This window comes from Vigna unguiculata, chromosome 2 (genome assembly GCF_037176805.1).
Source record: "Vigna unguiculata cultivar grain cowpea cultivar isolate G323 ecotype 2 chromosome 2, ASM3717680v1, whole genome shotgun sequence".
Lineage (NCBI taxonomy): Eukaryota > Viridiplantae > Streptophyta > Magnoliopsida > Fabales > Fabaceae > Vigna > Vigna unguiculata.
Window position 1 is genome coordinate 23,721,781 of NC_140793.1, and position 26,902 is coordinate 23,748,682.

General features: G+C 31.6%; 1 protein-coding gene across 1 annotated transcript; it reads left to right on the plus strand.

Moving 5' to 3' along the window:
• Nucleotides 1-16,120: 16,120 nt before the first annotated feature.
• Nucleotides 16,121-17,436, plus strand: LOC114174564 (transcription factor MYB32-like). Its single transcript, XM_028059399.2, has 3 exons — nucleotides 16,121-16,429; nucleotides 16,553-16,682; nucleotides 16,788-17,436. The coding sequence occupies exons 1-3, from the start codon at nucleotides 16,207-16,209 to the stop codon at nucleotides 17,434-17,436; spliced, it is 1,002 nt and encodes a 333-aa protein (XP_027915200.2). The 5' UTR covers nucleotides 16,121-16,206.
• Nucleotides 17,437-26,902: the final 9,466 nt, after the last annotated feature.

Sequence of the window (26,902 nt, forward strand, 5' to 3'; positions counted from 1 at the left end):
ATCTTTTATGAAAAAAATGCGATAAATATCCTCATGCCATAACCGCGTTGCCATGGAAAATGATGAGGTTTTGTAGCTGTAGATCTGATTTTGGGATTTGCGCTTGCTTTGCGTTTTGCTGGCGTTTGATGCAGGGTGCATGAAAATTCTTTGGATGACTATTCGGAGTGGAAATTCTTGGGATGGTTTGATTCCAAGTGGAAATTCTTGGATGATTTGATTCCAAGTGGAAATTCTTGGGATGGTTTGATGCCAAGTGAAAATTCTTCGAATGGTTTAGTTCTAAGTGGAAATTCTTGGGATGGTCTGATTCTGAGTAGAAATTCTTGGGATAGTTGGATTCCAAGTGGAAATTCTTGGGATGGTTTGATTCCAAGTGAAAATTCATTGGATAGTTTGATTCCAAGTGAAAATTCTTGGAACGACTTGATTTCAAGTGATACTCCTTATGATGGAGTATGATCGCTAGTATAGGAAATGAATATATGTTTATTTTAATCATGGTGGAGAATGTTGGACTGATAAAAATAATATGTTTTGAAAAGTCCCACCTCGTCTAGAATACCAAGGAAGTGGGTGTTAGTGACTATATAATAGGCTCTAAGTTCATGATATTTCTTGTCTCGAGTCAAAGAAACTTCAAGCTTATATTTGACTCTTATTTCTTATACTCTTATAATAAGAGTGTTGTGTGAGGTTTTAGTTAAATTATTGATTTAGAGAGAGTGGATGTACTCGAGATAAAAAGACATGAGAGAGTTGTCTATGTGTTTTCTTGTATTTATTTTATTTCTCTATTAATAAAGTGATTCTCGGAAAGTTTTTTTCAACCATATATATATATATATAAAAGAAAAAAAAAGGAACGTTTTTAAGTAAGTAGGTAACTTTAAACTAGTTAGCTAGGAGGCAGCATTTACTACTTTTAAAATCATCGTTGTCAATTCAATCATCATGACCAATATTACATTGGCGAGCATTAAAACAAGGAGAGGAAATAGGCTGGTTTTTATTTTATTTTTGAATTAATATATATATATATATATATATATATATATATATATATATATATAATTGTATTGATACTTAACTGGTGGTAAAAATGTCTAATAACAGTGGCCTGCATTGCATGTAGCACTGGATTAATATCAACAAATATTTATATTTACAAATTTAGATGAACTCCATTTAAAGTTATATTCACATAACCAATAAACTCCAATTAAAGTTATAACCCCCGTAGATTCCAAGAATCTAATTTTAACTACTTACTATTATTAATTTTAAATTTGTTATTGATTTTAAATTAAAAAATAATTTAAACTTTAATTAACAAATTAATTATAATTTTTAGTTTATAAAATGATTTCTAATCTAATCGTTATACTAATTAATTATTTTAATCTTCAAAATTGGTTACTACTTAATAATTTTCTTCTATACGGTCTAGTCAAGTAAAAAGATTATCCTACAAATCATATTTATACAATATATATCAAAACTCTTTTGTGTATCAAACTCCTGAGAATACTTATAATTTTCTATTTTAGCTGAAAAAAAAAAAGCAAAAATCATACACTAGTGCAGAATTGCGTTTTTAACTCGCCTTATAGGCCTCGGTAATTTCGGAACTGAAGCCTATAAGGACGCGGTGGCATTTTTGAAAATTTTCAAATTTTTTTGCCTCGGGTCCCTTTCCAACCGAAGCCTATAAGGGTTTATATGCTTCGGTTATCATTCAACCGAGGCCTATAACTCATCAGTGTTCCCCAAAATTTCAAAATTACCACTGACGACAGAGGCTTTGGCCTCAGGTGGAATAGGACCGAGGCCTATATGAGTTTATGCCTCGGTTATTAATGGAACCGAGGCTATAGACCTTATTTAGGATTCCGAATTCGCGAACCCTGCACTGTTCATCTTCTCTGAGCGAACCCAAATCGCGAACTGGTTTTTTCTCCTCTGCACAACTCCCCCAAAACACAACCAGACCGGGAGCCAGCGTGACGTCAGACCACCATGCCACAGAGACGCGAAACCAAGCTGCTGCTACGCGTTCAAAGCCATACTTCAATGACAGAGATCGACACTGTTGTGAGCGAAGACGCAAACCGCCTCTGTTGCGACGCCATCAACCTCACTACTGTTGCTTTGTCTTGCGAACCAAATCTGCCTCGCGCCTCCGGCAACCACCACGAGTCGCGCCGCTGAAGGAACATCACCTCTGACGTTTCAAGCACATTTCATGATAGTATTTAAGTTAACACTGAAGCAAAAATGTGTCAAACAGTGTAAATAATTTAAATACTATCATAAAATGCACTTGAAACGTCAGATAAACTTAACAAAATTTGGTTAAAAGGACTAAATTCATGCATTTTGAAAGATTAAAGACTAAATTGGTCAAAATTTTTGATGAAGGACTAATTCCAAATTTCGCTGAAACTTGAGGGACCAAAAACATATTTAACCCTAGAAAATATAAAAAAGAAAACAAATATTCAAATTAAAATATATTTTAAATGTTTGTTTACTTCAATCTTTTACATTCTAATGAATTTTTTTATACACTAATAAAAGTTATAATACATCATCTGAATCAAAATGATAACAAATAATAATCATAATAAAAGTTTAAAATAATTTATAATTATTTAAATTTTAGATTATAATACCAAATAAAATTTCATGAGAACCAAAACATTTATTAAATTTGCAAACATTAATGAAACCTAGTTGATAAAATTTTAAAATAATTTTTAAAAAATATAAAAGGAAAATAAATATTCAAATTAAAATATATTTTAAATGTTTGTTTACTTAAATCTTTTAAATTCTAGGAAAATAAATATTCAAATTAAAATATATTTTAAATGTTTATTTACTTAAATCTTTTAAATTCTAATGAATCACTTTTTTATACACTAATAAAAGTTATCATAAATCACTTAATCAAAATGATACAAAGAATAAATAATAATCATAATAATAAAATTTTAACATAGATATTGTATCTTTTGAACTTCAATTATATTGGATGGTGATAAAAAAATATTCATGACAATTACATTAAATTTTTATATTGCAAATTTTTATATTCATGAACTTCAATTTTTATATATATAGTAACTTAATTAATTGTGAATATTTTAATAATTTAAACGGGGACGGGTATTATGACGGGGATATGTACATCCCTATACCCATCCCCATACCCAATTGAAAAAGACGGGGATTCCCCATACCCAGTCAATGCGGGAATTCTCCATCAAAACGGGGACGAGTTCGGGCAATACCCACAGGAAGTTTATTTGCCATCTCTAGATGAGAACTGAGAGCGAAGAGAATGAATTTATGTCTAACTTTCTATTTCTTTTTTAAAATAAAAAATAAAAGAAGAGATGCAAGAATAATAAATTAATACAATCCGTGAGAAACATACAATGAAAGAGAACAAAAAGAATATGTTAATAAATTTTATTATTCTTTATTATGTTTAATTTTTTATTTTATTATTTATTAATATTAAATATTATATTTTATAAAACTAGTCTGTCACAACCTTGGATCGGGAACGATATATCTAAACTATCTACTCGAGCTTACCTATCATGACCTTAACTCTTGAATGACCTTTAGGTTGGGCCTACCAGTTTCAACCTTAGGCTCGGGACAACTCGTCTCGACCTTTGGCCAACGCCGACCTGTCATGACCTTTAACCTAATTTGACTTTCAGCTTGTCTCAACCTTTGGCCAGGGATGATCCGTCTCGAGCTTCGGTCTCATATGGCCAACCTCAACCTTCAACTCGAAACAACTTGTCTTGAACTTTAGCCAAGCCCAAATCGTTACAATTTTCAACCTAAATAGACCTCGTTTAGACCTTCAACTCGGGCAGATTTGTCTCTACCCACGATCGAGAACAACTTATCTCGACCATTTGCTCGATCGAGCTGATCCATCACGACCTTAAGTTTGGGATGAACTTTGGCCTAGGACGACCAAATTTGACCATTGTACCAAATGAGTCGTCTTAACCTTCAGCTCGCTCCAACTCATGTCGACCTTTGGTTTGTCTTGACCTTCATCTCGTCTTAACCTTCAGCTCGCTCCAACTCAAGTCGACTTTTGGTTTGTCTCAACCTTCTGCCCATCTTCACCTTTGACCTAGGATGACCTATCTCGACATTCGACACAGGACGACATGTTTTGACATTCGTCCCAAGATGACCTTATAGACCTTCGGCCTAGGCATGTCTGTCTCGGCCATCAACTTCAGCCACTCGTATTGATCTTCGTCCTCAAACAACTTGTCTTAACCTTTAGACTTATTGCTCTTTCGACTAGGTCAACCCGTCATGACCTTTGGCATATGTTGGCCCATCTCAACCTTTGAGCTAGGCTAGCCCGCCTTATCTATTGGCTTGTATTGATCTATCTCAACCTTCGGTCTAAGCCGATCCGTCTCAACCTTTGGACTTTTTCGTTCTGTCTTAACCTTCAATCTAGCTCGACGAGTCTGTACCTACCGCCTAAGATGCCCTCTCTTGACTTTTGGCAAGGGCTCACCCAACTAGACAGTCTGTGTTTGTCAGTTCGTCTCAAACTTTAGCTCGAACCAACTTGTTTCGACTTTCTACCTAAGACAACCTCATTCTTTGACATGGCCACACGACTTTTGGTCCCACAACGACCCATCTAGACCTTTGGCCCGACTATGCGTGTCTCAGCTTTTGCCTTGAACCGTTCCATCTCTACTTTCATCCTATGCCATTCTGTTTCAACCTTTAGCACGAGACAACTCGTTTTGACCTTCAGGTTAGGCTGATCTCTTTTGGCCTTTGGTGGCCTATCTCGATCTACAATGTGAGGTAGGTTGTGTTGATCCTCGACCTGAGTTTGTCTCTCTCAACCTTTTGCACAAGTTGATACCTCTTGACCTTCGATAAGGATCGACATGTCTTAATATTCAACCTAAGTTACCTCATTTCAGACTCCATCCAATGATGATTCTTCTTGACCTTTGGCCTACATCGGCCTATCTTAACCTTCAGTTTGGCCAATCAATTTTGACCTACTGGCCAAGATAGTTCATCTCAAACTTCATCCTCTAATAATCAATCCTAAATTTTTGTCTGTTACGACTCACGTTGGCCTTTATCTTCAACTAGGACAACTTGTCAAGACCTATGCCCCATGACAACCATTATTGGCGTTATGCATGAGACGACCAGTCTTAATCTTTGATGTGGAACAAATCTCGACCTTCACCTTGTCTCGACCTTCGACTTTGGCTAGGCAGAGTTGACAATAGGTCCGAAATCACTAATACAAAAAGGCTTTTAACATCCGATATTTTTGATCTTTGACGTCTGCCCAAACACCGATGTCGTATTGGGTGACGTCAAAATTGACATCGGAAAGTAGACCAGACGTTAATTAACGTCGGGGCCAGGAGAGTCAGACATTAATTAACGTCGGGGCCAGGAGAGTTAGACGTTAATTAACGTCTGTCAAGGTTCTACCAGACGTCAAACAGTGCTATTTTCTTTTGAAGTTTTGTTGTTTTTACAACATTCTCACACCTAAACATCAGAAAAATTCCATAATAGTTTCTAAAAGTTTTTCTTAAAAGTATTAACTTCCATATTCCAGAACTACTAGTTAATCAATAACTAGAAAAAGCCATTGAATCAAATGCCTTGTAGTTTAAAAAAATGAGTACAACAATATTGCATAACTATGATAGGTTATACTACATAAATCTATTAGGTATTTGTTATCCTCATGCCATCACCTTAATCTTATGTCGAGAGAACAAAATAACTCTAGCAGATTACAAGAGATGTCTCATATCAAAATCAGACCAAAGAGAAACAAAAGACATGAAAAAGAACATTACCTCAATTACTTGCTAGTTTTGAGGTCCTTGATTTAACCTTACCTCACTCACCCCTCTTAATGGAGAATTAAAGATCAAGGAGTGACCACCTAAATATTACTCCAAGGCAACTTAGAGGTCAGTTTAAAGAAATGTAATCACTTCAACATCATTCGTAAAAAAGAAAAATACTAAGAACTCTCATGTAATGAAAACATAAACTTTATAATTCATGGAATGAGTCATCCTTCATTATTCACTCCACCCAAAATTCATTATGACTCATTTTCGTATGGAGTTCACAACATTGATCACCACATCATGCTCATTTACCCTCCAAATTAGATACGTAGGTTATCAATTCAATTTCAATTTCAATTTCAATTTCAAACGGTATGCATAATTAAAAGTCTAAAAGGAGGCAATCCGCATGAGAGTGTCTGGTACACTCCTTATAATTATACACATATGAAAAGAATTACCTGCAGTATGCATCATGCCATTGTAATCACAATTAACGCTCAATTTAGTAATAACCCTAAATTTAGAAATGGAAAAGTAACCCCTTCTAGCAAAATGAAAGACGAACTTGGAAAGGGTGGCTTTAAGGTCTCCGCACTCTGTTAGCCAAATGGGGATGAAGAGTAAGTGGAACGAATCTCAAAACGCTGCAAATGGGGATGAAAACGCAAAATATTCTGTTCAAAATGCCTAAAATCAATTCATAATCAAATCCCAACAAGTTTGGTGGTGAAAAACGTTCGAAACTCACTTAGATGAGGTTGGAATGGTGGTCGTCGATGGAAAACGCTCGCGGAAACAGTGCAACAGCGTAGGGTTTTTGCGTTTCATGTAAAGATAAGTAAAACTTAACGTCGGTGGTGAAGGAGTCTGACGTTAAGTGACATCGGGGGAACAACTGTCCGACGTCCTTTTTTAAATGACATCGGGGTTTTTTAGGCAGACGTTAAATTACGTCTGATTTGGAACGGGCGGATGTTAAATTACGTCTGATATGGAACGGACAGACGTTAAAACAGTTTGATAATTTACAAAAATGTCACCGGTCATTTTTAACATTGGACTTTTTTTAGGCAAACGTTATAGGGGTGACTATATAACGCTTTTGTGTTAGTGAATGATCGATCTTGACTTTTAGCCTGGGATGGACCATCTTAAACATCTGTCAGGAAAGACCAATCTCGACCTTCAGTTTGGGCCAACCCGTCACAACGTTCAACGTAAGCTAATTCGTTTCAACCTTATGTCTGCGTAAACTTCTGTTGCACTTAGGTTTATATCAATCTATCTCAACCTTGGACGAGCCACCACGCCATTCGACAAGCAGTAGCTCGTCTTAAAACATTCCCATTTAGACCTTTGGCTCGGCCACACGCATCTCAATAATCGACTTGAGTTGGTCGGTCCCGACCTTTGGGCCTCGACGATTGGTCTCATAGTTCGGTCTAGAATGACCCGTTTTACTATCATTTAAGCAATCTATCATGAACTTCAGCCTCAAGATAGCTTGTGTTGACCTTTGAGTTAGGCCAACCCTTCTTTATCTTTAAATTAGGTTGACTCTTCTCGACCTGCGACGCAAGTTAGCATGTCTCAAAATTCAAACTTCGTCTAGGTCAAATTGTATCGACCTTTGGACTGCATAGGCCTATCTCAACCATCAATATGGGCCAACTCATTTCGACCTCTTGGGCCAACGCATATTAGCCTTCATCCTAGGCAACTCGTCTCGGCCTACAGACTAAAACAACTTGTCATGACCTTCGTACCATGATGGTCCATCTTTGACTTCTATATGAAAATGCATGTTGCAACTTTCTACCTGATATGACTCTTCTCGAACTTGGGCATAACTGACAAATTTTGACCTTTCACTTGGACAGGCATAAAACATGCTTTGGCACATCACATGCTTTGACTCGGATTTGTCCATCTCGACCTTCAACTTGGGAAGACCCATCTCGACTTTTAAATCGCATAACACATCTCGAACTTCGGCCTGAGAAGATCCCTTTCTACCTTTAGTGTGATCTAGCCCATCTCGACCTTCGGTTCGAGATGGTCAGAGTTGTCCTTTATGGTGGATCGACATGTCTTGACCTTCGGAATCAGCTGCTCGCTCTCGACCTTCAACTAGAGTTGGCCTTTCTCAACCTGAACCGGTTCGACTTGACCTTTGCTCAAGCTGGCCTCTCTTGACCTTCGATCCAAGTTGACTCGTCTCGAACTTTAACTATTGTTAGCTTATTTTGACCTTTACTTAAGACAGTTCGTTTAGACCTTCTACTTGAGATGACCCCTATCCACCTTCATTCATGGTTGGAACCACCTTGACCTTTGTCTAGGATAAATCGTCTTAGTCTTCATGCCAAGATGGCTCGTCTCAACCTTCAGCCTGTGACAACTCGTCTTGCCAATCGGTCTGGTAATGCCCGTGTCGTCCTTTGGCTTGACACAACTCGTCTCACCTTTTGGATTGAGATGACCTATCTCAACGTTTTGACCTATTGTGGCCCGACTCAACTTTTGGTCTGATGTGGTAAAAAGAGTACTTTATCTCACTACAAGAAAAACTGCTATTACTGACGGTCAAATTCGTCGGTAATGATCAAAATCCGTCGCTAAATCAACATTATCGACGGTAAAAAAATATGTCGGTAAAATCAGATTTTACCGACAGATTTTGAGTTATGTAAGTACCGACAAATTTTGATGTAGGAAAAATCCGTCGGTAATTCAAATTTGGGTGAAAAATTTCTCTTCTTTTACCAACTGAAAAATCCGTCAATAAATTCATCGATAAAAAAATTAAATTATTTACGGATTTTATCGACGAATTTTGAGTTATGTAAGTACCGATAAATTTACCGACGGAAAAATTTGTTGGTAATTCAAATTTGGGTGGGAAATTTCCCGTTTTTTATACCGATAGAAAAATCTGTCGTAAATTTGTCGGGTAAAAAAAATTTGAATTATTGACGTATTTTACCGACATATTTTTCTGTCGATAAATGAAATCTGTGTTACCGACAGATTTTTTGGTCGGTAATTAAAATTTGAGAATCTATCGATAATATTCGTTAATAATTCAAATTACCGACAAAAATATATCCGTGGGTAAAATTTGATCAGTAATTTCAAATTTTTTTTAGTATATGAATTTCTTTCTCCTTTTTTTTTTTCAAAATATATGGCAGCCTTTTAATGTTTTAACTATTTGTTTGCTGAAATAATTCTATCTATAGTTAAGAATAACCAATATGTTATTATTCACATTAAACAGAAATACAAAATTAGGAGAGTGACATTTTTTATATTGATTGGCACCAAATGTCTCAAACCACATAAGACCGAGACTTTCCAAATGTCTGAATCCCCATAGAAGCAAAAGGTTTGGCACCATACTACATTGTTGCCACTGCATCAAACTTATGATAACACCTCTAAATCAATTTACATCCTTTAAAACAACTTCGTAACATATCACATGTTCATCCCTGCTATGTTTCTAGTGTCTTTAAACGTCTGCCATGCAGAAACCCGAGGTTAGATTGTAGATACAGTCAACCAATTTTTTATTAGAATTTTCTTAGGAACAGGAAGAAGGGTTCTATTACTCCCAAGTAGGGTTTTCTTTTAAAAATTGAAGTAATGATGTGCATAAGAAAAAAGATACAAATAATAACAGTGCTATATTAAGACTCTAGACACGAAAAAACAGAAATATATGAATTCGGAGAAATGAAAATTTCGAATATCAAATTTATTACAGCTAAACACATCACCGGAGAAGGAAAACAAATTCCATTAATTAATTTTTTTTCTGTGAATCAAAGAAAAGTTTGCAATTATGAGTACACAGGAATTACCTTTCCTAAGAATATGTGAAGAAATAAAAATCATGTCACTATTTTCCCCTCTAACCCTATGTCCATTACCAGAGGTAGATACGTATAATTAAAATCATTTTCTCGCCAAAAGTGCAATCCTAACTTCACGTTTATTTCATCTAAACTTATCACCTATCAAAGAAAGACAACATTTCCATAAAATAATTTTTGTCTATTAATCCTCCTCCCATTTTTGTACTTATTTTTTTGGGCAACACGTTAAAAGATGAAAAAAAAAAAGAGCACTGTTTGCAATTATATGTGCACAGGAATTTCCAGTTCTAAGAATATGTGAAGAATAAAAAACCATGTTACTATTTTCTCCATATGTGAGTAGGGAACAATATCTTCATTACCAAAGGTAGATGGGTACAAGTGATTTTCTCGCCAAAAGTGCTTCGATCCCAACTTCAAGCTTTAGTTAAGGGGGGTAGGCATTGAAATTAACATTACAACCATGCTTTCTAACACAAGTTTATTGTTGTAGTTTTTACTAAAAGACCATGTTTAAACCTTTAAGACCATTATATTTACTAGAATACAAATTTAGACTAAAAATTTTAATATTTCATAAACTAAAAGTATGAAATTCAATATCAACAAAAATATCACTCCATTTTAAATTATATATGGTATTTTGATACACCACTTGATCAACACAAATACTATTTCATCTAATTTCGTATTTCTTTTTAATGTGAGTAATAACATACTGATTAATACTCTTGCCTGTAGATCGAAATATTGTTGAAAAGTAGTTAAAAAATAAATAGAAAACGAGATAGACTACTCATGTTTTATAATGGAATAAGAATAATATGAAATAACTAGAAATAGTAACTTTCCATTTTTCTAGGAGAATTCAAACTGCATCACATAGGAAAGCAGTTGAAGTTATTGATCGAAGCTACTTATTGTGCAGCAGCAGTTTGAATACACATGAAGGTGGAAACATAGCACACTGGAAGGACAGAGACAGGACAGTATAGTTAATTGCACTGACGATGGTGCAGGAGACTGGTTCAGATTAAGGTTTTCTATAAATTGCAACATTCATACAATCTGTTTTATGCATTCAATTAATTCAAATGTTGTGCACGCACCATTGGTTCAAAATATCGTATGCTGCTTACATGGGTCCCAATTATGTTGGAAGCATGCATGTCTTCTTTATCATATATAGGACGGTGCAAACTGATGCATCTATTGATTAGCCGTATAGTATTAGTTGGGAACACGTACTGGAAAGAACACATTTTTTGTTTATTCTAGACTATCACTTAACAGGAAAACATAAATTATTATAAATTAATCATTTTGAAATTGCTTGATCTTTTGGTTGTAAAACCGATCAGATTGGCTTCTTAAATATGTTTTCAATTTCTGAATTTTAATGTGAAATTAAAATTCGTTCGTAGCATCTAAATTGTTTATGGTGTTTGACACGTTCCTGTTTTAACATATGCTGAAAAACATATTTGAAATATAAAATAATTAATTTAATTGGGTTAAAAGTACTATATCTATTCATTTAAAATTTGAGGACTAAAATGTATCAAAATTTCAGATAGTAACGAAATCTAATTTTGCATCAAAGTTCATAGACTAAAAATATATTGGTTTAATTAGTCGAATGATACACACTTTCATTTGGATGTGTCAGTTTGATATACACTTTTAAAAGTGTGTCAATTGAATTAGAACTCAATTAACACTTTTTTAAAAGCTGGTCAACGAAAATGGATACCATTCAACTAATTAAATCAAACATATTTAATATTTTATCTTAACACCTCCAAAATTTTGTCTTAACATCCGTTACTCGATAAGAAGTTGATCGTGGAGAAAAGCAAGGCTACACAGTGCATTTTCTTTGAGTAATGGATGAATTCGGCATGTTGTTATTACTATCTTTGAAGAGTTAGGCTTTACTATAACTAAGTTAGGAAAGTCTGATGTGCTTTGATTGTACTATTGATCAGCTTTTTTAGAATCGGGTTTCAATTGTAATAAGATGTCATTTAGTTGGAAATATTTACATGGAAACATGTTTCATATTATGAATGAGATGTGTTCTTACTGTACTCTGACTTGAATATCGAAGGTGAGTCAACATTTCTGGAGATCGGGTTGTTCATGTAATATCCTATAAAATTATAATAATTAGGAAAAGTAAATATAAGAAGTGATAATTCATTATTTTAGAAGAATTTATTTAAAAGGATTTTATAAAATATAATGATTTATTATTATTTATTTAAAATTTTTTTTTAAGACATAAAAATTAATATAAAAATAGGAATATGTGTGTGTACCGTAGCCAAGTAGCCTTGTGAGGAGGATGTTTTTCCTTTATTTTAATAATTACAATAAAATAACAAGAGTACCAAAAAGAGAATTGGACAAAGTATTTGATATTAGTTCAGATAAAAAAAATTATATTTAATTGTTAATTTTTCTAAGAAGGGATTAACTAATCATTAAAATTAAACTGAGATTACAAATAAGAGTAATAACAGTTTAGAAAATAAAATACTTTTTTGAAGTTACAAGATATGAAAGACATCATTTTTGAAATTCATAAAACATGAACACCTCATTTGAGTCTTACAAAAAATGTAATCACCTTTTTTGAATCACTCAAAAGATAAATAAACACGTTATTTGAATCCATAAAGAATGAATCCATAAAAAATGAACACTTTATTTAAATAACAATCACACTGAAATCCACTTATTGAAAGTTATTGACTTAAGGGATGTTATACCTGAAATAGATATCCATAATAAATAAAGCCTTATTTATTTATTTATTTATATTTATTTAAGTAAGTAGCAATTAAACAAACGTTAACAATAAAAAAATTAAAATAAATATTAAAAATAAAAATGTTTAGCATTAATTTAACGAAACACTAATTTGATATTTTATTTATTTAAATTATGATCGATTAAGAGAACGTAAATATAAAATAAATAAAAAAGCTAAAATAATTGAGGTCGGTTTGTTTAGAGGTTACTAACCTTATTTCCTTTTAATATTTTATATATTTAAATTAGTGTTGGCTTAGCTTCCGCTAAATATCGAAAAAAATTTGAAAATAAATAAGGTTAGTGATAGTTAAGTTTTATATTCTGAATTTGTGTGTATTTTTTATATTAAATTGTAAATAATTTTAATCTAAAGGTTCAAATTTAAGATGACAAATCTTTTCATTTATAATTTTCTTCCTTCACTTTTAATATAAATCTCATCATCAGTTTTTTTTTTCATACAATGTTATTACTAAAAAAATTTTAAAAATTAAATAGTTTTAATATATTTTATATATTTGATATTTTAAAAGTAAAGTATACATCTATATCTATATATAAAGACCTTTTTGTAGTTCATATTTAATTTTTAATTTTATCTTTTAAATGTTTTTTAAATAAAAATAATTATTTTATTAATATTATTTTTTAAGTGATCATTTTCTTAATTTAACCATTTTTTATTTGACTATTTTTTAAAATTAATCATTATAAACGAAAATTAATTATTATTAGACTATAAAAATAATTTATATGTAATTTTATAATAATAATAATAACAATAATTATAATTTTATTTTTTTATTATCATAAAAAAAGTTAGTACAATGCTTTTACTAGTTTATATAAAAATCACTTTGAAAAAATTGTCATATCAACAAAGTCTACAACTTTAAACCCCAATTGTTGGATAGTCCACCTGTAACAGGTGGTCTTCGACGGCTTATCTTTAAATTGTCTGGCCAAAGGACTAGCTGAGATGTTGATAGGTCATACGGTACAGTCTCAAATATTTGTTGGAAGCATGCATATGTCTCTTTTCTCATGTGTAGGATGGATTCTAAGCATGGATTCGGGTGGAGTTCGTGCAAACTGATGCTTCGATTTATTAGCTGCATAGTATTAGCCGGCGGACACACAATGGAATAAACACATTTTTGGCACGAAGGAAAACATAAATTATTATAAACTCATTTGAATTTCCATGATCTTTTGGTTGTAAAACAGTAAGATTCGCTTCTTAAATACGGAAGTGAGTGCAAAGGAAGCAGTAAGACAGGCATTTCAAATCTATATTGTTTTAATAAGTCCATTTAAATAGATTTATCTCAAATTTAAATTCATATTTTCATATCTTATATCCAGTTTACTTGGATTTGGATTCCATTAATTTTTGGATTTGGAAAATCTCATTGTCAATCTACTTAATTGGATTTTGAATGGATTTAGATTAAATATAATTTTTTTTTTAAATTTTGAAAATCCATAATTAAGATGCATCTAAGTCAAGCCATGATGACTAATCACCAAGTCGAAGGTAAGCACGAGTTGGCTTCAAATGGAGGTTAGTCAAGTAAGTTCCGATTGATTGTCGAGCAGAGTCAGTCTCGAGTGAAGATCAACTCGAATCGATCACAACCAAAGATTAACCCTCGTCGGTCCCAATCAAACATCAACCTGAGCCAGCCTAAGCCAAACATCAATTTGAGTCAGTCCCAACCAAATGTTTCCCTACATCGGCCTTCGTCATACATCAACTTGAGTCAACTTCGGTCAACTTAGTCAAGATTGAAGGTCGACCAAGTCAACCCAACCAAAGATCAACCATCGTTATCAATGGTTAAAGGTTACTCTGACTCATCATCAATCGAAGGTCAACCCGAGTGACTAGAAATATAATTCTCTGTTTCTTGATAATAGAACCATCTTGCCACCTATCATATAAGAAGATGTGCATAACATGAGTGAGACACATACTGTGACACCCAACCTATGAAATTGAAGATCCCTCCAAACTGAAGAAGTTACAAATCACCCCACCTATATATTAAGGCACAATGCCAGTATTACCTCATTGTCTCCTTATATGTCGATGATCTTATCTACACAGGAAACAATGTGGAGATGATGAAAGAATTTAAGGAAGACATTATGAAGAGATTTGAGATGACCGACTTTGGGTTGATGAATTATTTTCTCAGTATAAAGGTGAAATAACAAGAAGATGGTATATTTATCTCTCAAAAGAAATATATTGAATTCCTATTGAAGAAGTTCAATATATATATGATTGTAAACCTGTCAATACTCCATTGGTGATAAACGAGAAGCTACAAAGAAATGATGGAGCACAAGAAGCATAAGCATCACTCTACAAGTGTTTGATTGAAAGTCTCTTATATCTCACAACCACACGACCAGACATTATTTATGCTACGAGTCTTCTATCAAGATTCATGCAAAAGCCAAGTCAGAATCATTATGGAGTAGGAAAAAGAATTTTAACATATCTACAAGACACAAAGGAGTTTGGAATATGGTACAAAACCATGACTAACTCAAGGATGATCGACTACACTAATAATGATTGGCAGGGTCAATAGATGACATGAAGAACACCTCAGGCTATGCTTTCTCTCTTGGATCAAGGATATTCTCTTAGGCATCAAAGAAGCAAGCAACCGTGACACAATCAACAATTGAAGCAGAATACGTGGCTGCTACTAAAACAATAGTCCAGTTGTATGGCTTCGAAAGATATTCAAAGATATGGGAGAAAAATAAAGTGGACCTACTGCAATCAACTGTGACAATAAATAAACTATTGCAATGACAAAGAACCTAGTGCATAACACATAGCAAATAAATATCATTTCATTAGAGAAGTAGAGACAAGTATGAAGGTCCGACCCGAGTATTGCACAACAAAATACCAAATTGCAGATAGTTTTACAAAACTGTTACCAGAACCAGGGTTTGAACTACTACGCGTTATGCTTAGAGTTACCGAATTTGCATTAAAGAGGAGTATTAAGGAGTAATGCAAATTCTAGAAGAATCTAGAAAATGTTAAGATATAGTTATTAAAATGTAATGAAAGTTCTAGAGGAAAGTAGAAAAGCCTAAGATAAGAAGAAAATATCAAGAACATTATACAAGCAAAAATCTAGAACATTCTACACAAGTTGTGACTAATACTTTCTAGAATAGTCTATAAGTCTATAAATACCCATGTATTCAACCATTTGAATGATGACAACAAGTAAGACAACATCTAAAACACCACTCACAACTACATAACATACTACTACTTCTAGATTCTACTATTTCCACAAATTTCTCTATCCTATCAACTATTCCTTTGACAACCTCAAAATATCATAGGGAATACTATATATGAACATTTTAAAATAAAAAAAGAACAAGAGCTGAAAAGGAAATGGGTATAGGGAGTTAAGGGACCTACCACTTTGATCCTGACCCATCTTCTAAAGATGACAGATAAATATTTAACATAAAGGTTTTCATAGAGGGTACGGTATTTATACGTATTATAGTAACGATCACCTAATTGCTGTACCCTTCCGATATATCCTTCTATGTCTCTATATGTTAACTCTTGGCCTGCACTGCGTAAAAACCTAAACAAGGACCGATTCGGGTTACCTTACAACAGTTTGCCATTAAAAATGGGAAGGGTGCCATGCTGTGAGAAGGTAGGATTGAAGAAAGGACCATGGACACCAGAAGAAGACAAGAAGCTCCTCGACTACGTTCGAAAGCATGGCCACGGTAACTGGCGTTCAGTGCCTGCCATAGCGGGTAATCAAACAACTTCTGTATACCTTTTTTCTCGATCAATGAGTGCGCATGTTCTTGATATTGAGGAATCGAAGTTCTAATCTCCCATTTTATGTGTTACATACATGTATGATTTATATGTAGGTCTTCAAAGATGTGGAAAGAGTTGCAGATTGAGGTGGATTAACTATCTCAAACCTGACATCAAACGAGGAAACTTCAGCGCCGAGGAAGACTACACCATTATTCAACTTCATGCTCTTCTTGGAAACAAGTGACCTTTAGTTTCTTTTGGTTTTGGTACTTTAGTATTGGAAAAATCAAATGGTTAATCATATATTTCTCAGAAGCTAATCATGTTTCTCTATTACACACACAGATGGTCAATCATAGCAGCTCACCTGCCCCAAAGAACAGACAATGAGATAAAGAACTATTGGAATACCAACATCAAGAAAAGACTCATCAGAATGGGGTTAGATCCCCTAACCCACAAAACAATAAAACCCAACAAGTTTGAAGCCTCTGGCGGTGGCCATGACCAGTTCAAAGACACCATCAACATCTGCCACGTGGCTCAATGGGAGGGTGCTCGACTTGAAGCTGAAGCCAGAGGATCTATGGTGCAAGTTGGATCGGGATCCTCGCGTTCCTCTGGGCTAATTTTAAGCAGGATTCCAACTCAACCTTGTCTTTCATCACATTCAGTGTCAACCGAAAACAACAAAACGTATAACATGTATGCCCTCGTGCTTGCCACAAATCATGATTTTCAGTCATCAGTATCCACTTTGAGCATTCCCATGCTTCCTGCAGTTTCTAATATTCCACAAATCACGAACATAGAAAGTTCAGTTTCATATAAGTGTCATAATAATGTCATGGGAGCTAGTAGCCACGTTCAAAAGGAAATGGAAGGTTGTGTATCAAATTTTGAAGATGATGACATTATGGTGGCTGTGGAAGCATTTAGAGCAGCAAGGTCTGAGAGTATCGAAGATCTGTTTAATGAACCCACTTCCATTTAGAAGGTCCAATATGACGATTTCTTTTAAGATATGTGTGATTCGTAGCTTCTTCTCTTTGGAGGGTTTTTAGTTTCATGTCAGGTTGGGTGTCGGATGTTTCGCATCCACCTTATGCTTTCTGGTATCATGAAATAGATTATTTATTATATTTTTGTTTTCTCATGTTCTGATGCTGTATTCTTGAGCATTGTGCTTAAGATTTAGTTTTCTTTTTTGTTTTAATGAAATATTCCTTATAAAAAAAAACAACAACTTACCCGTGAGTGCCAAGGTTGTAATGTTGCATGTTACTATCATCTCTATACTTCATGGAAAACCATAAGATGAAAAGGGGTATATGTATCCATTATTTTTGGGAAATAATTAAAAGAGTTAACATAGTCTTCTCATTTAGTCAATGTTACTTTAGTTTCGGTCTCATTGGCAGTACCTTCAATACGACATGTTAGTGATGGAAGACGTCATTTTGCGTTTATTGTTGTAGTAATTTATGTATTTTTCTTGTTTTTCATTTGAGACGACAAAAAAAAATTAACTATATTAAGATATCATTCTCATTTTAGATATGATTTATAACTTTCTAATAGAACTACATCCATTTCTACCAAAATTAAGACAAAAATTTTGTAAAATATAGCATACATTTTCCATTGGCACAACTTAGAAAGCACTAGAGTTGATCCATAATGTTATCTATTCTTTTTCTTGCGGAAAACAAATGTCTCCTTTTCTTGTTATGTACACTAGTCTTATTTTAATCATTAAATTAATATAATATATTTAATAGTTTGATCGTGTAGGAAGAGGGGTTTCAATGGTAACTTTCTCTCTCATAGCGAAGACCCTCAATATAACTGAAATGGTTTGCAAATTGTAGTGTTGACAAAAAGGATCAACCAAGGCTTCTAATTAAAGGACAGTAGTTATGCGGCAGAAATGGAAACAAAAAGTCTTTTTACAAAAGACTACACTTGACTTTCTACACTCAAAATGTGCAACACAAATTTATGTTGGTTCATCCAAACCTAAGAGCAACGTCTAATTCTACATCAAGGCAATTACTTATGAGATTTCAATAAGAAAATAAATTATTACAAGAGTACACAATTCACTTTTGATAACAACGAGTCACAAAACCACTACTAATTAATTATACCATTAGTTTTGACGACATTATTTGAAATTAAAAACATTGATATTACGAATACTTGACATTAATATCATGTATATTCTTATACCTGCCTTTTCCTTTTCTAAATTATATTGTTTTATAGAGATAGTAAGAAATAAAAAATGCAGCTATAAGAATATAGCTCATAGTACTGTAAATTTTCATGTCATGAAAACGAAATAAGTATATTTTCTGAGTATTTCTTGTGGTAAATTATTTAGTATATTCATAAAAAAATTGTGATATTCTGAAAATTTTTATAAATATGAAAAATAGTGAAATTACAAAGTAAACTGGTCTCTTATATTACTGCAAAACTAACTTTTAACGGAAAAAATATATACATGATGTCAATAATAGACGGGAAATATTACACTCAAACTCTTGTTACAGTGACTAGGACATTTCATATACGTTTTCCTTTTTTGTATATTATATAAATAAGAACTAAAGAAATTATATATATATATATATATATATATATATATATATATATAAAGTTTTGTTTTTATTTTTGTTTTAAAGATTTTATTAAATAACCTGAAACGCTAATTAAGTCATATACTTCAATCAATTTGTAATTTAGTACCACATATTAGAGTTTTTAGAACTTAATAATTTTGACTTAGCTAGAATTGTACGAGTTTTGGAAAGGGCATTTACCATTTTTTGTGTTAATGGATTTTTTGGCTTGTAAAAAAATCCTAAACAAAAAATGAGAGGGTTCTAGCCAAAAACTGTGCCACTACAAAGAGCAGCAGGTTTATTAATGTCATGGACTTAGAAACAAACAACCCTAATCAAACCCAGAACTGCCTCAAATTAGGTGACAGACAAATAAACTATGCAAGTTCTTTAATATTTCATTTATAGTTTAAGTTTCTCATTATTACTATTTTGGAACATTTAATTAACAATGGTATATGACGTACAAGGGTTAAATCTATTTTTAATTTCTAAATTTTGATATAAATTAAAATTTTTGTTATTGTTCAAATTTTCATACAGTTTAGTCCACAAATTTTAAAAATAATAAATATACTAATATTCATAACCTAATTGTATTAAATATTTTATGTGTCAAATATTTTAAAATGATTTTTAAGTTGTTTATATCATTTTTATAAATTTTAACTTAAATGTCAGTCTAGAATATTATTTAACAAGTTCAAAAATATTATTATTATTAAATTAAATAGATTATATATTTTTTATTTTTAAAACTTAGATACTAAAATATATAAAAATTGAGGACAAGTACGAATTTCATTTGGAACAAAAATATATTTATCTCATTTATAAATTACTTTATGGACTTGTATGAAAGAAAGCTTTTTAAGGAGAGGCAATCTTTTAGCATTAACTTCTTGATGGCATGTGTTGGATATCGATAACAACTTGAGACTTCTAACTTCCAAATTTTCTGTTGCATGGTATTTTGATCTTTTGACAAAGAATTATAGAAACTTTACCAATATTTTTTATTTGTCTAATAAGAGGCCTATATATATATATATATATATATATATATATATATATATATATATATATATATATATATATATATATATATATATATATATTATGAGTAATAACAAGCACAATGTCTTATTAGGTTTCCTTATAACAGTTTGACATTCAAACCTGGAAGGATCCATGCTGTGAAGGTAGGGTTGAAGATCTACATTGCATGTTGAAGCTAACTCATATTGCCATAACCATTGGCCTAATACCGCGTTTTTTTAGGTGAATGTACTATTCATAAAAAATGGAAAGAGATGATTAGGAAGTAAGTAGTATGCTTTTTTGAAGGTGATACAAGGTGATGAGAGGAGATGATTATGGGAATTCATTGAAAATTCAATCTCACAATTCATAGTGAGATTAGAGGGTGACTAAGATGGATTTAACAAATTACCCTTCATTATTTAATTTTTGTTGCAGGTGATTTAGCTGCTGTTAAAATCAGTACACGTGGTTTCAGTTCACTTTTTTAATTTTGTGGTTATAATAAAAATTTATTACTTCTAAAATTATTATTAAAAAGAAAAAAAAAAGTTTCCATGTAAATAAATTATTCTCCACCTTATATATTAAATTTATTTTCATACAAAATATATTGTATTATTCATCTTTTTATAAATAATTTTTTATATTTTCAATCATTCAATAAAAATTTATAAAATAATTTTAAACTATTTATATATAATTTTATATTACCTATAATAATAAAGACATTTTGGTAATCTAACTTTTTTTCTATTAAATTTTTTTTAAATATATTACATCAGTCAATTCAATCACAAATTTTTACGAACTTCATTTTGTAATCCACTCTAAAATTACCTCTGAATATCACCTTCTAATTCTTGTGATCTCTTCCTCTCTCTCTTTCTCTAATCCTTCCTCTTAAAAGAATACAATCTAAATTTTAAGCAAAACCCAAACTCAACTTTCTCCTTCATCACATTTACTATCAATCCCAACATAATAATACAATGTACACTACAAGAAAAATCTTAATAATTAAATTTACTAATCAAAATTAATTAGTCACTGTAGTGACTAATTTAAATATTAATTTATAAATTAAAATTTTTGATAATTAAATTAATTTTAAAAAATTATGATTAATTTCTAAATTAGTAATTAAAATAATTTTTATTATCGATCGATCATTATTTAAATTTTTTTTAGTAGTATAATGTGTATGACGACATTCCAGTCACACAGCATCACCTGAGTAGAAAGCTTTATTTCTGCCTTATCTACCAATTTTAAAAAGAACATCTATTGATATTGCGTTGCCACTTACCAACCGCTGCATAAATTAGGACTGTTTTGACTGTACATTAATTTATTTTTTCTTTGAACAATTTACCTAAAGCTAAATCTTTTTAAGGGTAATGGTAATGGCATATATAATATCAAACTCTAAAGATAAATGATTGCGATGATTACTCAAACTAGAAAAAGAGGAAGTCATAGATATTTAATGATAGATACTGTTACATCAGATTGGAAGGTCTGATACCTGATACTAAATATGCAGAAGAGTTTGGAAGCAATAATGACATTTAGTGTCTTTACTGTCCAAACGTCTGTCACCCAGTAACTCCAATGGCAGTTCTGCTATTCAGATTCCAAGGTTAGATTGTATATGCAGTCAAACAATCTCGTAGTAGAATTGTCTTAGGAACAGGAACTAGAGTTCTATTATTGCCAAGTAGGGTTTTCTTTTTAACACTCACGAAGAGCAACAGAATATGAATGAATTAAGAAAAATGAAATTTTTGAATATCAAATTTATTACGGCTAAACTCATCACCAGTGAAAGAATGAAAATAAATTCCAACAACTAATTTTTTGTCAATGAATCAAAGCAAAAGTTTTCAACTATGAGCGCACAGGAATTTCCTTTCCTAAGAATTTGTGAAGAATTAAAAGTCAAGTTACTATTTTCTCCGTCTAGTCTGTGTCTGTAAGGAACAATATCTTCATTACCAGAGGTAGTTAGGTACCCTTAACGTTTATTTCAGCTAAACTCATCACCTATCAAAAAGAAGGAAACATTTCCATCAAATAAATTTTTGTTTATTAATCCTCCTCCCATGTGGTTAGGCATAGCAATTTACATTACAGCCACACTTTCTAACACAAGTTCATTGTTGTAGTTTTTACTAGAAATACAGATTTAGACTAAAATTTTAATATTTCATGATAACTAAAAGTATTAGTCAATATCAACATAATTCATGTCACTCCATTTTAAATTAGGATATTTTGATACAATACTTAATCGATACAAATACTATTTCAAATAATTTCGTATTTTTCTTTTTATGCGAGTAATAACATACTCTTACCTATAGAAAAAAAAATATCGTTGAAAAAATAGTTTAAAAAATTAAAATAACTATTATTTGTCGACTAATTTTTTCATTAAGAACTATGTTATTCATGATTTTTCATTATCAATGAAAATACATAGGAGTAAGAAGTAAGGTCAATTATTGTTGGGTTCACTAAATAAAATTCAATTTTTTTCTAAAATAAGTTTGTCATAAAAGACTATGTAATCATGTAATCGTGATTCTTTATTGTGGATAAAGATATACGTAGGAGTGATGATTAATCCTTGTCGGACCCAAAAAACTAAAAAAAATATTTTTGTTTCTTTGCACATTCTTTTATTATTATTTTTGGGAAAAAGAAGTATTTTGAAAAACCACATCTTTTTGTTTCCGTCTTATCTTAGGACGAACGTTGTGAGATGCTAATACATTTTCTACACTTAATTAACTATTGGATTCAAAATCTGGTTTTTTGCATACCTTGTCTTATATCATTTTTGTTTTTTCGTAGTTTTCCAGAATAAACTATAGTGGTGATCCAAACTATGATTTTTTTTTTCAAGTTTTATTTTTTGTCTGTCATTTCGTCGCGATTTCGATTATGACAGATGATAACTCCACTAGAAATATTAGGGAGTCATGCCATTTAATTAGATATGCAAAATTGTTGTGCTTTTTCTTTATCCTTTTTCTTTCCCTTTTTTATTTGGCTATATGTCGGTTCTTGTTTATTTTATTATATTTGGAACTATTGTATCTATTATTCTTGTCTTCTTTTTCTTATTATTGGAATAATTGTAGTGCTGAATATTAAACCCTAGGTAGGAGACATTTTATATTTGCTTGGAAATATTTTAGTTGTGTTTGCAGGTGAAGGTTTGAGTATGGATTGCATTCTCCCTTCACACATACATATCATGGGTGGGACCTTATACTCAGGTCCGAACGAAATATCAAACTTAAAAGATAAAGGATTACAGTAAGTTAGACTAGCAACATATAAGATTACATAGATATTTAGGGTGTGTTGTATATTTTAGAAGATGGATTTGGAGGAGAGTGAGTTGTGGTGAATTAGAGAATTAGAGGATGAATTGTGTGTTTTTGTTTTAAAGGATTTGAGGGTAAAAGTGAGTGAATTTAGAAGCAAAATTTATGAAGATTTTTGAGTGATTTGAATAATATAATAGATAAATAAAATAAAATTTTAATAGATTAATTGTAAGATTATAGTTTTGTCCCTATAATTAAAATAATAATAATATATTATTATTATTATTATTATTATTATTATTATTATTATTATAAATTATTACAATTTTAAAAGAAAATTTTTTGTGTAAACTTTTATATGAAAAATAAAATAAAATAAATAAAATAATGTTAAAAATATAGGTTAAGTTCTTCCTCTCCCTCCAAAACCCTTCAAAATGGTATCTGTAACATCCCTGGCTACCCCTCCTCGGGCCCCAGAGGCTGTCAGGTTACTACAGCCCAATGCACCCCAACCCCTCACCCTTCTCCGTCCATTCATACTGGGTGGGTTGTTGCCAGTGGGAATCGAACCCCCAACCTGACCTTTAACACCTCTGGCTCACCAGAAGATGCTACCAGTTGTGAACTGGTAGCATCTGCTGGTGTGCCAGAGGTGTTAAAGGTCAGGTTGGGGGTTCGATTCCCACTGGCAGCGCAACTGGTAGCATCTGCTGGTGAGCCAGAGGTGTTAAAGGTCAGGTTGGGGGTTCACTTTCCGTTAAGTTTTCGTACCCAAATTTGTAATATGCATCAATGTAGTACTTTCCGTTAAGTTTTCGCAAACACCGTTAAGTACCTTGTCACGTGTCAGCTTCTGGTTTTTTTAATTTTTTTAAATTTAAAAAAAAATTGAATTTTTTTTTAAAATTGTCACGTGTCAAATGCTTGATGTAACACGTGACAAGGTATTGTCACGTGACAAGGTACCTCCCAAGTGATTTCAACTTAGTCTCTATATATGTCTATTTGTTTCAATTTAGTATCCATATATGTTTATTTGTTTCAATTTAGTACCGGCTCTATTTGTTTCAATTTTGTCCGAATATTTTTTTACAAAATTGAGAAATATTGTGTCTTCCTTAAGATCAAATTTATTATTTATATAAATGTTATATTTATATTTGTTATTAAAAATGATTTATAAAATTAAGTTAAAATTTATATTAAAATTAATAGTAAAAGGAATTCCCAGCTCCAACTTTTTACTTTTAAATTAAAGAATAAACAAAATAGTGGAACACTTAGATAAATAAGATGGTAAAGATAAATAGTTTACTTTTATTTACCAATAAAAATGCATTTTGACTGAACAAGGCCATACCAAATTAATAATAGTTGCAGAAAAAGGACTTCTAATATTCATCACACTTTACCGTGTACAGTATAACAGTGTACGGCCAAACATCATGCTTGCAGTAGATTAGCATGGTTGGTTCTCGAAACGGAAATGAAAATTTTGAAGTCAAAAGTTAATCCAACTAACATATTTATGTTTTTTCACTATTTTACAATTTGTTTATGTGTAAAATATTTTTAATAAAAATTAATTTTTATATTTTTAGAAGAAAGAAAAAATAAATAATAGTGAGGGATGTAATAAAAGAAAAGAGTGGTGTTAAAATATCAATAATATATATTTAAATATATTTTCATATTTCAAAAATGTATATGATTTGATTTAAAATGGGATTTTAAATTTGTTTTTCAACTTTCATCTCTAAATCTTTTTAAAATCTCACGTTGACCGGTTAGCGTGAGATAAAACCAATTTATCATTTAACAGTATTTCAAGAAGGTTTCACAACAGTTTATAAAAGATAGTCAAAAGTTTATTCTTTTTATTGAGCTTTGTTTTGATAAATCTCTCAAAAAATTTGGGTGAGTACGTGGTTCAATTTTAACCAAAAGGTTTTATTAGACTTCCAACGTTATGATGATTATATGTATAGGGTGCTTAGTTTATTCTGTAAATATGATTGAGTATCTAATTCAGAAGCAGAGAAAAAAACTTCAAGAAAAATTAAAAGAAACGTGATAAAAGAAAGAATAAAGAAGAACATTTCATGAAAGATTTTGAGGGAGAATCACAAGCCCGTGGCTGAAAGAAGTAAAGAAGCTCTTAATTTTTGTATTTTGCTTTCCAAATATTTCTAAGCACTTGTGTTTTTCTATTCAAAACTATATCATGCTCCTTATAAAAGAAATTCAACCCATCTTGTAAAATCCCTTTAAAAGATTAAATATAAATTCTCCTTGTGAATTCACTTTGAAAATCTTATGAGTTCTCTACTCTTATCGTAGTTCTTATCTTCATAATCTTTTCTCAATTTGTGAATCTTTACTCTTATCTTTTGGTTAGTCGTCATCCATTTTCTAATTTATTTTTCAAAATGTTCTTTTTTTCATGTTTTTTTGTGTTTTGTGACTAAGGATTTTGAATCACCATGGACATGTTTCTACAAGTTTTCCTTCTGCGATGAAGATCCTTCCAACCTCCTATAGTTCACATCATTGTCATGCTTCGTAGATGAACTAAAGAAGGTCAAGTAACGTTGTGAAGTAATGGACTCGCAAGAAAGATTGAAGAACTGTGTCTAAAGAGCTTCAGTGAATAAACAACTTTGCCTGATGAGCTTCGACAAACCAGAGAACTTCATTTAATGATTTTCAACAAATCGAATATCAACTAGAAAATAAAAAACTAGTTTATAATATATAAATAATACAAATTTTATTTTATACATCAATTTTGTGAGATTAATTAAACTTTTAGTCTAATCCTTCTTAAAAAAAGAACTTTATCTGATCATCTTAATATTACGAAAACTAAAGAAAAAACAAACTACTTGTAAAAAAAAAATATTATAACTTTTTATGGGTTTTTCTTTAATCTAATTTTTTTAGTATAAAATCTGAAACCAATATCCAAATTACTGAAATAATATATAATGTAAAAAAATCATCGTATTAATTTACATACAATATATTATAATACATATACTGACCATAATAATATATTAATGTATATACCTGTATAATAATAATTTTAAATGTCATATACTATCCATCAAATACAAACTGTGTTAACAAAAATATATTTTTTTCTATTGCAAGATTAAAAATCATATCTAAAGGGTGAAACAATAGAGAGATGAACTTAGAATTAGAGATTACATACATCTCCTTAAAACTGAAGGGAACTAAATCTATAGCACAAGGAATGCTCAAGAATACAGCATCAGAACATGAGAAAACAAAAATATAATTATCTGTTTCATGATAGCAGAAAGCATAACGTGGGTGAGACACATACTGACACCCAACCTGACATGAAACTGAAAACCCATCCAAACAGAAGAAGCTACGAATCACACATATTTTAAAAGAAATCGTCATATGAGACCTT